At 36.7% G+C, this 15,416-nt stretch overlaps 1 protein-coding gene across 1 annotated transcript; it reads right to left on the reverse strand.

Moving 5' to 3' along the window:
• Positions 1-1,702: 1,702 nt before the first annotated feature.
• Positions 1,703-15,416, reverse strand: thbs3a (thrombospondin 3a). The gene is made up of 22 exons (XM_016526481.1): positions 15,184-15,416; positions 14,589-14,842; positions 13,809-13,911; positions 13,675-13,701; positions 13,505-13,587; positions 13,376-13,427; positions 11,947-12,095; positions 11,644-11,784; positions 10,853-10,927; positions 10,609-10,761; positions 10,285-10,395; positions 9,787-9,894; positions 9,319-9,478; positions 9,108-9,226; positions 8,020-8,072; positions 7,653-7,855; positions 7,393-7,571; positions 6,589-6,637; positions 6,315-6,511; positions 6,037-6,209; positions 2,442-2,581; positions 1,703-2,274 (listed from the first exon to the last, which is right to left on the reverse strand). Exons 1-22 carry the CDS (start codon positions 15,380-15,382, stop codon positions 2,213-2,215), a joined length of 2,790 nt encoding a protein of 929 aa, XP_016381967.1. The 5' UTR covers positions 15,383-15,416; the 3' UTR covers positions 1,703-2,212.

Raw genomic sequence — 15,416 nt, forward strand, 5'->3', positions numbered from 1 at the left:
AATCCAGTGTGAGTGTGTGTGCGTACTGTGCTCTATTCACTCCTCTCACTGAATACAAAGCAGGTGTGTTTATGTGTGTGTGTTTGAAAGGGCCCTTACAAAGCCTCGGCTACACATTGTCTCACAAAACTGCATATACGTGTACGTACACACACACATACACATATTGAGCGCCACACAGCTCTCTCTCTTCCTGTAGGTATTTATAACTACTTGAAACTTTGGAAAGTTCTGATCTGAAGTGTTAAATATTCATGTAGTTTGAAAGCTTCAGAACTGCTTAACCATCAAATGAGAAGTTACTGTAGTCAATTTCTGTTATGACAATTTAAAAAAAAAAACTTTTTTGAGCATTTGCTGGAGTTGGTTCTTTGGCAAAGAGCATCTGATTTACAACACAATGCCAAGAAATTACGCAGTACAGGAAATCATACACAATACATGTTTAACTGTCCTCTGTGGTCCGTTCTCTCTCTTTCTTTAACGGCCCGTCCACTACAGTAGTTTCCGTTGGATCTGCATATGAACAGGCACCAAGAAAATTCTTGCCAAGGATTTCATTGGCATGGCAACCACAACAAAGGGCAGCCAGGGGGCCCAACCACTCAGCAGAGTCTCAGGGGTGTGAGGGGGGCAAGAGGAGGGGGGGCAACTGAGAAGAAATTTTAAGGATAACTTGTCATATGCCCCCACCACCCTCTCTCCAGCATACCAGCACAAACTTCCATCAGCTGCCAGTGCAGTCAATGACCGAGTCTGGTATGGCGCCCTCTTGTGACGACAAAAGCGACCCACAATCGGACAGACAAAAAAGTTGTTTCAGCAGGGACGAACAACTTATTACTTTTACTAAAGGAATACACCAGTTTAAATATAATTTAAAATGGATAACAGTAACATTTTTGGCTTGCAGTCAATTAAAATGTTTTCTAAAAAAAAAAAAAAAAAAAAGGGTAAAAAAAATTCCCCCATTAAAAATATTTTGGGTTCCACTACACACATGCCTCATTGGCCCTCACTTCTAAATTAAAATATTTCACAATTTTTTTTAAACAAGCTAAACTTTTAATTTAAAAATCACTTTTTAAATGTTTCAAACTTAATATATGACAACTTATTATAGAGAGAAACAAAATGTCTATTTGTGTTAATCTGGGTTATAGTTCTGAGGAGAACTCTGAAGTCTTTAAGAGAGTGTGTTTGTAGTCCTGCGGTCTGGCAGGTGTGGGATGTTGTGCACTGTTGTTCAATCTCCCGCCAATATTGCACTCGTCCCGGCCTCCCTGACCACGAGGAACACGCGACTCCCGCTGCAATCTCCCGCCACAACAGCCGCTTATGAAAAGCTCGTCCACTAGGGCGGCGCCAGACTGCAGGTGTGAGTATATGGCAGTTACTAGCTTACTACTTACTGAATATTGTGCAGTATGCATCATAAACGGTGTACTTTTTTGCATTGCATACAGTATTCCATACAGTGTGCACTGATGTATTCTGCACAGTTTGGAAAATATAATAGATAATTCAAGTGTTTATGCATTTATGTATACAGAAAATTCGCATATTGTGCGCAATATACTATATTCTGCACAAAAACTAAGAGTATACAAGCATGCTATTCCAAACATAGCATAGATTTCTAAGTTGAGTTGATATAAAATATATTTTCTAGAGTTTTCATATAGTCAAATATAATGTTTAATATAATTTTATTTTAACTAATGTTAAATTAATATATTTCTATACATATGCTTGAGCTTAGCTCTCATTCATCATTAATGGCATACAGAACAGGAGAATTCTGGGGTTGACATATTAAACTGTCATTTTTGGTAGTTTTAGAATTGATTTCTGTTTTTGTCATGTATTAATAATGATTATAGGACCATTTGGGTATTTGTTGTGTTCTAGAAAATGCATCATATCCCTTTATTTCAAGACAACTGGTAATGCAAACACACGCTAATGGACTCTCTCAAACATACACTCATACTCACACATTATACGGCTCCGCAATGACACACATAAACGCACAAAACGTAAAATAAAAGTCTTTTCTCTCCTTTCATTCAGTCTCCTCATCCGGAGTGACACAGACGCTGGGTAAATCTCTCATCTGTCCTGGTTGTTTGGCCCCTCGCACACAGGAGTTCAGTGGCCCCACGCTGGGTTTCAGAGGGTTTAGAGAGAGACGGAGGGCGTCTCACTCCCCTCACACCTTTATGTACATTAGAACCTGTTTATGGTGTGTACTGAAGTCCTCTGGAACAGTATCTGGAAAATATATGTTTCATTTGCTTTGTGAGTGTGTTTTATTGTTGCAATCCTGTTTTTTTGTCAATAAACAACTTTTATTCAGAATTTGTAGATTTTAGATTTCTTGAAGACTCTGAGGGTCTGGGGATCATGATTTAAATATCAAAGAGTGGATTAATCTTTACCGTTACAGCGGTAGCGCAGATTGGACCAAATGATGTTCTCCTGAGAGAAGCAGAACACGCCCAGGCGCCCTCCTCTCATGGTGGTGTCAATCACAACATTGGAGTCAGCCACCATCTCTGTGCCTTCATACAGCTTCACCCTGCAACACGTGAAAGCCCTCTTATATGTGACTGTAAAATACTACTGTCAGGACTGGATCTAGATTTAATATTGAACAAAGTAAACAACACCAAAATTGTTTACAATGCTAAAGTAAGCAAAAACGTCCTTAAGATCAAACGCTGAGATTTATTAATAGTACCACAAACTGCATAAATAGAAAAATTAACCATTTTTGCAACTACATATATATATGTGTGTGTGTGTAATATTTTAATTCATAACAATATAATTGTTAATAATAATAATAAATTACAAATATACACTACTGCTTCAAAGGTGAAGTTTGGAATAATTAGGATTTAAAAAAAAACTTTTTTTAAGTCTCTTATGTCCACTAAGACTGCATTCATGTGATCAAAAAAGAGTGAAACAGTAAAATTGTGAAATATTATTACATTTAAAAATAACTGTTTAGTATTTAAATATATTTTAAAATGTCATTTATTCCTGTGATGCAAGCTAATTTTTCAGCATCATTACTCCAGTTCTGTCAGGACCACTATCGTCAAATATGATTGACAATTAGCATACAGTTTGGATTGGTGGTATGGTTCTGTTCTGGGCAAGAACTCCCTGCGCATCCATGCAGCCTAGCATGGATGAGAGCAGGGAGAGCAGCGATAACCCCCCCAGGGTAAACAGAACAGAACCAACATAAATGTATTGCAGATATTGTTAAAGTTCAATAATTGTATGTACACATTTTAGAATTTAGTCTGATTCAAAGGAGAATCAGAAGGCTGAATCCTGACTGACAGAGGAGGAGCTGGGGATGGAGGAGGGTAATTAGCTATTGGGCAATGCGAATACTGAGGGGCCTTATATATGAATGCTTAGATAGGTGTTGTATTCTTATAGGTAGATGGGGATCAGCTGAGAGTCAGCTGATGCGAGCTTGACTAATGCTACGCTTGATTTTTCAGTGTCACATGATCCTTCAGAAATCATTATAATATGCTGATACGGTGCTCCATTATTATCAATTATTATTGGTGCTTAATTACTAATAATAGTTCTTATTATTATCAGTGTTGAAAAGTTTTTGCTGCTTAATAATTTTTGTCCTCAGGATTCTTTGATGAACAGAAAGTTCAAAAGAACAGCATTTTTTTTATAAACCAAAGCCATTTATAATGTTACAAAAGATGTGTCACTTTTGATGAATCTAATGTGTCCTTTAAAAAAAAAAAATCTTACCCTAAATTTTTTTCCACAGAAATATTCAGCAACAGAAGGATCATGGCTGCTGAAAATTCAGCTTTACCATCACAGGAATAAATGACACTTATATAGTACATTTATAAAAAAGACAAAAGAATGTTTATTTTAAAAAGTATTAAAAATCGTACTGTTTTTACTGTATTTTGATCAAATAAATGCAGGTTTGGTGAACATAACAGATTCTTTCAAAAACATTTTAAAAAGTCTTCATTATTCCCAACCTTTGGATGGAAATAATGAATTCATGTACATTTGCACTAAAGTACTTTAGAGTCTTATTGGACACACAACCAAAATGGGAAACGTTTTCTCCTCCCACTTAAAAACCCTTTTATTTTGCCACCCTAAATGCACGCTTATAAGATTAGTTGAATTTTATTATTCACATTTAGAATTGCTGACCCAATTTTGGGTCACAACCTAGCAGTTGAGAACCGTTGTTCTAGAATATTCAGTCTGAATGAAGCCGAGAGCTGTTTTATGCTACAGGCCGCTGCTAAACTCCACCTGCTCACCCTCTAATTACCTGATAATAAATGAGATCTGATTTGATTTAGTGGCAGGCTGGACTTAAATTGCACTATGTATGAGCGGAGCATGTCTGCAGCACAATCCAGTGTGAGTATGTGCACGGACTGAAGTCCAGTGCTCTATTCACTCCTCTCACTGAATACAAAGCAGGTGTGTTTATGTGTGTGTGTGTGTGTGTGTGTTTGAAAGGGCCCTTACAAAGCCTCGGCTACACATTGTCTCACAAAAATGTGCATACATATGTACGTACACACACACATGCAGAGCTCCACACAGCTCTCTCATCCTGTAGGTATTTATAACTACTATAAACTTGGCAAAGTTCTGATCTGAAGTGTTCAATAATCATGTGGACTCAAAGTTTGAAAGTTTCAGAACTGCTTATCCATCAGACAAGCTGTTACTGAAATCAATTTCTGTTATGACATTATTAAAAAACAAATTTTTGAGCCTTTGCTGGAGTTCATTCGTCATTTCTTTGGCAAAGAGCATCTGATTTACAACACAATGCCAAGAAATTACGCAGTACAGGAAATCATACACAATGCATGTTTAACTGTCCTCTGCGGTCCGTTCTCTCTCTTTCTTTAACGGCCCGTCCACTACAGTAGTTTCCGTTGGATCTGCATATGAACAGGCACCAAGAAAATTCTTGCCAAGGATTTCATTGACATGGCAACAACAACAATGGGCGGCCAGGGGGCCCAACCACTCAGCAGAGTCTCAGGAGTATGAGGGGGCAAAAGAGGAGGGGACGATTGAGAAGAAATTTTAAGGATAACTAGTCATCCCCCCCACCGCCCTCTCTCCAGTATACCAGCACAAGCTTCCATCAGCTGCCGGTGCAGTCAATGACCGAGGCTGGTATTGCGCCCTCTTGTGACGACAAAGACAACCCACAATCCAACAGACAGAAAAGTTGTTTGAGCAGGGACAAACACCTTATTACTCTTACTAATACACCAGTTCAAATATAATTCAAAATGGATAACAGTAACATTTCTGACATGCTGTCAATTAAAATAATTTCTAAAAAAAAAAAGTGTAGAAAAGGTGGCAGCATTAATTTGATCGAAAATACAGTTAAAACTTACAGTTGTATCACTGAGATAGTAATATATATTTTATTAATATTTTGAGTTGTTTTATTTGCATATTTTGTGTTCTCATTTTATAGTAGTATTTTAGGTTTTAGTAAATGTTTTATTTTTGTCAATTAAAAAAAAAAGTATTTTATTTTGAGTTCATGTTTATTTTATTTCAAGTAATAATTTTTTATGGTTTTAGTTTTAGTTAACTAATAACCCTGATTACAACTTAAAATAACTCATTTCTTCAGTCTCACATGATCCTTCAGAAATCGTTCTAAAATGCTGATTTGATGCTCAAGAAACATTTCTTATTATTATCAATATTGACAACAGTTGTGCTGCTTAATATTTTTTGTGGAAACCCTGATTTTTTTTTTATTCTTTGATGAATAGAAAGTTCAAAAGAACAGCATTCATTTGAAATAGAAATCATTTGTTACATTTTAAATACATTTACTGTTACTTGTGATCAACTTAATGCATCCTTGCTGAATAAAAGTATTAATCTAACAAATCTAACTGACCTTAAACTTTTGAACGGTAATGTACGGTGTGGCTGCACAATTGTCCCATTTGTAGGAGATCTCACCTGATGTACCCGACTTGTGGCCGATGGCTGAGCTGCCACCGGTACGAGGTCTTATCTTGCCAGCCGACATTTCGTGGGTCTTTCCAGAGCAGTTTCACCTCTCCATCCGTATCCCCCGTGTGCCACAGAGCATTACGAAGGAACTCACCTGGACCTGTACGAGACTTCACTGCCTACACGAACACAGAGTTTTAAAGCCTTACTCCCCAAAAGTTCAAATGGACTTTAGCAAGCCAATATATTTACATGAATCAAAGCAATTTAAGCAATATTTGCACCTTGAGCTGCAGACCAGGTTCAGCCATGGCCCTGAAGGGGATCGACTGCCAGTACGTCTGTTCGGTCTGCTTCCACATCACCACATAGAAACTCGATGAATCCTGATAGCCAAAGATGAAGCCGGCGTAGTCGTCGTCAGTCACTGTGTTAACGTGAAAAGTTCCCTCGAAGTCCACACCGTTAAACGCTGTGTAACCTGTGGAGAAGCGATTTACAGTTTGCGTTTGAAAGTCCACTGGGTGTTTAGCTCCTGAATACTGAAACCAAACTTACCCACAGCCAAGCCCGGGTCGCTGTTCATGGTTTGAACAATCTCCATACCCTGAAAAACGAATTCATCTGTATTAATATAAGCACTTAGACAAGTACAGAAATGTACAGACTTCACCTTTAAATATCCATGACATCATGGATAACCATTTCTATGTTTTTTAGTATTTAAGACATAAGTAAAGTAATAAGTCTTTATTTTTTTTATTTAAATCTCCATTTTTGACCCCCTTTTTGTTATAAATATCTTATAGTCACAATAATTTCTTCATTTTTGTCAGGAGGTATGCAAAATTAAAAATGGAGTCCAAGCCTTTAATATGCATTCAAATATGAGTGTCTTAAGCATCCTCTGGAGAAAAAAAAATCAATTAAATGCCTCAATGAGCAAAAAAATCCAGATTCTAATATGTCATACATATATGTATGTATATATATGTATATATAGTTGAATTTTTTTTTTTAATGTATTTTTATGCAAGGCTATGTGTACAGAGTGGGTCACTGTGGCTCAGTGGTAGAGCATTGCGTTAGCAGCGCAAAAGGTCGTGGGTTCAATTCCCAGGGAACACACATACTGGTAAAAAATGTATAGCCTAAATGCACTGTAAGTCGCTTTGGATAAAAGCGTCTGCTAAATGCATAAATTATTATTATTATTATTGTTTCCTTCATACTCGAAGTCAGAAGGCACCGGATAAACATCAATTTATTATTTAAAGTAAAATTTAATCTATGAAAAAAAAAAATAGAACAACATGATGATCTTGTGTCAATGAGAGCAGAAGGAATCCCATGATGCTTTACCTGATTGAGCACCACCCAGTTCGGGTCGATCTGAGCGTCACCCTCCGGGTCCAGAATGACTGTCTGATAGGCTCTGAAATCTGTAAGTGTGACTTCAGCACTTTCTGGACACACGTCAATCAAATCCATCACCGCATCATTGTCAAAGTCATTCTCACATACGTCACCGACTCCGTTACCTACATGACAAGACAGAAAGGAATAACGCAAGTCATTAATCAGGAGGATTATAAGCCATTAGTGGATATGAACGCTCTTACTGTCTGAGTCTTTCTGGTTGGGGTTGGAAATGAGTCTGCAGTTATCGGGTCCGATGCCGTTGATGGCATGATTGTCCGGGACCCCGTCGTTATCATCGTCATCGTCACAGTCATCTCCGATGCCGTCATTGTCCGAGTCCAGTTGAGAGCTGTTTGGAATGTCGGGGCAGTTATCTCGAGTGTTCTGGTGTCCGTCTCCATCACTGCAAACACACAACATTATACACTATGAGCTGAAAATCAACTATGAGCAACTCTTAGACACTAGATGGCAGACGTCTTACCATATACAAGTTAATGAGTCAATGGATAATCTGCCAATTGTGTGATTTCTATGTTTGAATTTACATTTGAGTTGTTTACTCACGTGTCTTGATTGGTGTCACAAACATCCCCGACTAAGTCATTGTCTACATCTGTCTGCAATAGTAATAATTCAGTTTATTATTCATTCATAAAAGTATATGAAAAGATAATTTACTGCAGAAGCAAGAACTAGCTGTTTTTCAGTTACTCAAATGATTTGTTTAAGGAATAGTTCCCTTTCATTCCAAACAGGAGTAAAATTATTATTGTCATTGTAGCTGAAATACAATAAAATATAAATATTAAATGAATAACTAAACGAAAATGAGAAATGTTTCCTTGATAACTAACTGAAACAAGTTGAAGTACTAAAATCACTAAATTAATCCCAAAAATAAATAATTAAACAAACTCACAAATGAAAAATAAATAAATAAACACACACAATTAATAAACTGACGCACAAATAAATATCTCCAATAATGTTGTAATTGGTAATCAATTTATATGATGTCCTTTGTCATAAAAAGCCATTGATATGTTGACTGCCCTCGTGTAATGTTCTTTTTTTCATCCTGCTAATTTTCTTGGCATTGTGCAAATAATTGAGTCATAATAAATAAAGTGTATGTGTCTGAGCATGTCTGGTCATTAAATTACACCAAAGCATTTTTTTTTTTTTTTTAACTTACAGAGATCAAAGGGAACTGCATAGCAGGAATAACTCTTCAATAAGTGAGAGCTGGACTTTGCTTTGTGACGAAATTACGAATTATACTGGTTAAAAAAATATTATGAAAATTGAATGATGAAGAATTGTACTGCAAAGGGAATGAGGACAGGTGCTATTAAGTTTCAAAATGACACCATAAATTATCATAAAATGTGTCAATTTGAAATGTGTGTTAAATTTAAAGTCTTCTGAAGATATATGACAGCTTTGTATTAGAAACAGTCCGAAATGTAATATACTATATATAGCCTTCTTTTATTTTCCACAAAAGACAGCAAGTCCCACTGGTTTGTACAGACATGAGGGTGTGTAAATGATGACACAGATGTCATTTTTGGGTGAACTTCTTTTACAGACTGCATCGATGTACGATGCAAGTTTAAAAGTTTGAAATAAACTAAGATGAGATGCAGGACCTGCATGGGGTTGTTGATCTCAGGACAGCTGTCACACGCATCCCCCACTCCGTCTCTGTCCCGGTCTGTCTGCATTGGGTTCGGCACTTTGGGACAGTTATCCAGCACATTCTGGATTCCTGCAAAACATCCACACTCACATTCACATACACAAACATGATGTTGTAGGGACACAAAAAAAGATCATTTTTTCAAACTGAACAGTCTTTACCGTCTCCATCGATGTCGTCATCGCAAGCATCTCCCTCTCCGTTATTGTCAGTGTCTTTCTGGTCGATGTTGGGAACGGTGGGACAGTTATCACATGCATCACCGAACGAATCAGTGTCAGAGTTCTGCTGATCTTTATTGGAAACCAACCGACAGTTATCCTGAAAAAAATTTAATATTTATATAGTATTATAGTATTTATTCATATTTTGAATTAGCTTTTATTTTTATATTTTCAGATTTTGTTATTTTATTAGTTTTTTTATATTTCCATTTAGCTTCAGTTTATTTTTATTTCAGTTTTTAGTACATTTTTTCAGTCAGTTCCCAGGCAACATTTCTCATTTCCGTTTTCAGTTTAACATTTTCATCTAACATTTATATTTCAATATATTTCAAATAATGAAACTGATTTTTAATCGTTTTACGTTAACATTAACAACACTGCTCGGATAGTCCACAAACACACCTCTACGTTCTTTATTCCGTCTCCATCTGCATCCTCATCACACTGGTCTCCAATCCCATCATTATCTGCATCTTCCTGACCAGAGTTGGGCGTGAAGATGCAGTTGTCCTTAAAAACACACAATATGAACATCCCTAGTGCAACACTTCAAGCAAGAGCAGCATAAAATCCTGCATTCCGACATGGGAAAAGTTTTGGGACTGCAAGCTACGGTGAATCTATCATATAAAAGTCCAAACACAAACGCAAAAACAAACTTGGTTTATGTAAACGCATTACCTCATCTAGGATGAATAGCTTAACTTCCCTGAAAGGTACAGCATGTACGGACAATTGTGCTTGAACTGGAACGAATCAAGTCTATAAACCATCAGAATAAATAGCACAATATGGTTTCCCAATAGTTATAAAAAGTCACATCGATTTAGTGAATGTTTATACAGCATCAGTGTGTGCAGGGAGAAGGATTGTGGGTAAAAATGATTGTGAGTTTCAGACCTGTTTGCAGTGCTTGTCGTTGTCCATGCAGGGCAAGGAGCGATCCGGATAACCATCAATATCCGTGTCCTTCCCACAGGTGTGACCGTTACCGGCCCATCCGACATTACACTAATAGAATCATACAGAAGTTCACCAGAAAACTTGAGAATGATGCAATAAAGATATGATACAGATAATATGATACTGATAACAGAATTTTCATATTTGATTGGATGTACATTCTGATTGGATGTGATTGTGCAACAAACTGCAATCTTTCTCTGAATTCTTTACACATCGCATCTAGTTAGGACACAATGTATGTGTATTGTGTAGACATACAGCGCAGGTGACGTCGCCGTTCCGCTGAATGACGCAGTGAGCGTTAAAGTCACAGGGGTTGAAACTGAGCGAAGCGCACGATTTCCGAGGGAAACATCCAGCTGTCTGATTCCCAGCATAACCAACCTTGCACTGACCGCATCGATATGATCCCTAAGAAGGGAGAAGAAGTTAAAAACATTAACATATACACTTTGTATGATTCCAGAGAAAAAGTATTGGAGTTTTTATGACTCATACTCACAATGGTGTTGATGCAGATGGAGTTGGGTGTGCAGGCATTGGCCAAATCAAGACATTCATCGAAATCAGAGCATTCCTGAAACAAATTCATCAGAAAAAGACACTAGTTGCTGCATGTTTTGCTATTTTGCTATCTAATGCATTCGGGCATTTTTAAGTGTCGTAATAATTTTGGAGCCACTGGACCTAAAGGTGACTCTTGGCATATAGTACAAATTTGCATTCAAATTTGAATTACAAACATTTGAATTACGCATTTCAGTTTGCCATTTTTGATAGTCCAGCTGCTTTCATCTGCTCAAATAAGTGGTGGATGAAAAAGAATGAATTATAGGCAAAACATTTTTTTTTTTGTAGGAAATTTTTTTAGTGTCACTTTATTAGTGTTTATTTGACATTTTATAACAAATTTCAATGCATTAAATTGATCAAACGTGACAGTAAAAACATTTATATTACAAAAGATTTCAATTTTATATACAGTAAATGCTGTTCTTTTGAATTTTCTATTGATCAAAGAATCCTGAAAAAAATATTCACAGTAGTGTCCACAAAAATATTATCCAGCTCATAAAAATACTTTTAATGTTTTTTGCGCAGCAAATCAGCATATTAGAATAATTTCTGAATTACATGTGACACTGAAGACTGGAGTAATGATTTTTGCCATCACAAGAAATAAATTACATTTAAAAATGATTATTAACATAAAAAACGGTTCTTTTAAATTGTAATAATATTTCACAATACTACAGTTTTTACTGTATCTTTTATCAAATAAATGCACGGTACCTGACGATGACTCTTTGCATATTCCACACCGAATCCAGAGAGAGGAGGACCCCACAGTCCGGGTGGGCAGGGCTCACAGGTGAAACCTTTTGCTGTGTTGACACATGTGCCTGGTGTATAACACGGCTGAGCCTCTTCACACTGATGGGAAGAGACATGCTAATATGAAACAGCTTTAACAAATCAAAACAAAGGCATGTTTATTCAAATCTCTTTGAAACACGGACATACCCAGTTAGTGGTTTCTGGACCAAGACTTATCAGTATACGAAGATAAAACCAGCACTAAATGCCCTCACCCACCTCATCTATATCCTGACAGTGTGTGCCGTTCCCCGTCATGCCCTCCGGACAGGGGCCACAGCGGTAGCCTGGGAAATCGAACGTCTCCATGCAGCCCACGCCCTTAAAGCAGGGGTTGGGTTGACAGCGTGAACGCGGCTCATGAAATCCTTCAAACCAGAGACATTGTATCATCATAAGTCAGTAAGAATCAATAAGCTCAAGAAATCTAATATCATGTGAATTATACATACACAAAAGTATCTAAAGCCCTCTGTCAGAATAGCGTACTGCTTCCTGCATATATAGTATACACTGTATACTGCCTACTATTAAAAAGTAGTATTTGAAACAGAATGCATTATGCAGAGATAAACATTTCAAACATCGTCACATGACCTCATTATTGACTTCATGATTCAGTTTTATGTAAAAGTGTCTTTTGACCAAATGCGTTAGATATGAAATAAGAATTTTAATCATGAAAAAGTCCAGACAGTTGAATTAGATTACGGGATACATTCTATAGAGTTTGCTGTTTTAAATTCTGGGAGGTTTGTGGAGAGGCTTTCAGTTTGCCTGAAAAATGGCAGACAATGGCAGTCAATATTTTAGCAATTTTAATCAATATTTCACCTTTATTCTAAACTGTTTGCCATTTTTTTGACACTGCTGATGATTCCATCCTCTCAAATAATATGCAGGCAAAAAATAATTAAATACTACAGTTCAAAAGTCTGGGGTTAGTATGATTGTTTTTTTTTGGTAAAGAAATTAATACTTTTATATTTAGCAAGGATGCATTAAATTGATCAAAAGACATTTAACAAAACTAAAAAAATATCATCTTAAATCTCATCTAATCTCAATCTTCCTCTTAGAATCAAAATGAAAAAAAAAAAATGATTATGGCTTCCTCAAAAATTTTTTGCAGCACAGCTGTTTTCAACATGACGATGATAATGATGGTGATGATGATGATGATGATGATAATAATAAGAAGAAATGTTTCTTGAGCAGCAAAACAGCATATTACAAAGATTTCTGAAGGATCATGTGACACTAAAGACTGGAGTAATTATGCTGAAAATTCAGCTTTGTCGTCAGGAATAAATTGGATTGAAACAGAAAATAGTTATTTTAAATTACAATTGAACCACAAAGTTTTGAATGGTAGTGTTTTTACTAACTCTCTGATCCCATGTAATAAAGAGTTTGTATAATAATAATAATAATAATAATAATATAAATCTATCAAGAGGAATCCTGTCAGGAATCCTTTACAAAGGCATGACAAACAACTAGTTGTCGCCTGTTGTTCTGGTTATTATTGTCTTTCTTAACCCAGCTATTAGCACTACAAATAGGACTGAAAACCGTTTTTTTTTTTTTTGCTGTCTGACTGCAGCCCATGTCTGGATGGGTTTGATGATTTGACGTTGCTACTCACCACACATCTGGCACTCCAGAATAGCATTCCTGATGAGAGACATTTCTTTCACCTAAATAATGCAAAAACACATAAATCAAACATGTTCAGAACAGATTCCCTCACATATATACACTAACTCACTCATACCTGTTCTCTGATGTCCTCTCTCAGCTCTCCCAAGATCTGATTAAAGATGATCAGCTGGCCAATCAGAGCTTTAGTGTGGTCACCTGTACAAAAAGGTATCAAATATCTTCAAATTAAATAAATACAAAAGTAACAAATTACATATGGTGACTTCACCAATGTCCACTCACCTAGAATAGAATTAACCTCGCCGTTCACTGAAAAACAAAATTGAAACAAAACATATTTCAGAGAAAGATTTTGCAGGCAATCAAAAACCACATATTCAAGCTCCATGTACAATCTTGTGTTGATGTTGGCTAACCTATGTTATATGAAGAGGCGTCCCCCTGAAAGGGGCAGTCGGTAAGAGCCCCAGCCTGGGCAACAGTGCCCCCTAGTGCCAGTTTAAGATACTCCACTGAACCCTGGACGAAAAACATTTGATTATAGTATTTGATATAATAGGAGTCTTGATATCTGGACTTCAGTTCTTAACCAATCACAACAACTAATCTCTTTTTTCATTAAAAATTAAAGGAATAGTTTACTCAATGAAAACCTGAATTCTTTATTGTTTCATTGAAACTCAAAAAGAAGAATTTCTGAAGAATATGCACAGTTCATATCATGTTCACATTTCTGCCTTCCATGGAAAAAAATATTAATACACACTACTGTCCAAAAATCTGGGGCCAGTAATATTTTTTTTAAAGAAATTTATATTTTTATTCAGCAAGAAATGCATTAAATCGGTCAAAATAGTAAAGGCTTTTACATTATTACAAAATATTTCTATTTCAAATAAATTATGTTCTTTTGGACTACATTTATCAATGGGGGAAAAAAGTATCACAGTTTCCACAAAAATATTATATAGCACAACTGTTTGTATTGATAATATATTTCTTGAGCACTATTTCACTTATTTAAATATTGAAATATAAATTCACTGAATTTTCACTGAATGTTTGATCAAATAAATGCAGCACTGGCATAAGAAACTTTAAAAAACATTACAAAATAATACAGAGCCCAAACTTTTGAATGGTAGTGCAGGTGTTGTGAAACTCATATTACCATAGTCAGATTATGTTGGTCTCACCTGCATCCGAGTGTATGCCTTGTGGCCATTACGAATCTCCACCAGCTCTGCATCTCTGGGCAGAGCGACCAATAAGGGCAGCCGCTGGGCAGAGTCAGCCAGACGACAGTTCACATAGAGCTCGAGGCTCAGGTACTCTCTGCGCAGGCCACCGACACGGAGAATAACAGACTGAGACCGTCCGTCTGCCAGATTTGGGCTCTGCAGGTTTACTGTGTGCAGCTTCCCATCTTCACGAACATACCGGACCAGAACTAGAGTAAAACAAACCTTTTAGAGATGTTCTGAGGAGACACCATATCCGCAACCTATTTGATCTCTGTGGTGTGATGTATTTACAAGTGAAAAAGAATATTCAATAAGAAAATGTAGGGCAGGACTTGATTTTATTTATTTCAAAAATGATTTGATGGGCATTCCATATCAAAATGGAGCCAAATCTGAATGCAAGTATGTTGAAACAACCAGCAACATGCCGTTGGCTGTTGGTCAACATTATACAACAGCATATGCAGTGAAGTCAACAGAAAAGAAAAGCTGTTTCAGAGAAAAAGCAAGTTGATTCTGATTATAGATTACAGAAAAAGGTCATTACCTTTGTTAATCTTGCTCATGATGGCGACCTCCAGGTATTTCTTGTTATCCTGCTTGTTGTAGAGGCCCAGCAGAACTCCACCCAGTTTAGGAGGCAGACGGAAGGAAGACATCACATACACATCACTGAGAGTCTTCAGAGCTAAAGAGATCTTCTCCACCGCAGCCACGGTCTGCTTCACATCCTCCAAACTCAACATGTCTATCACTGAGAGAGCGAAACAGAGACAGCGA

This window comes from Sinocyclocheilus rhinocerous, unplaced genomic scaffold (genome assembly GCF_001515625.1).
Source record: "Sinocyclocheilus rhinocerous isolate Xijiao unplaced genomic scaffold, SAMN03320098_v1.1 scaffold1084, whole genome shotgun sequence".
Lineage (NCBI taxonomy): Eukaryota > Metazoa > Chordata > Actinopteri > Cypriniformes > Cyprinidae > Sinocyclocheilus > Sinocyclocheilus rhinocerous.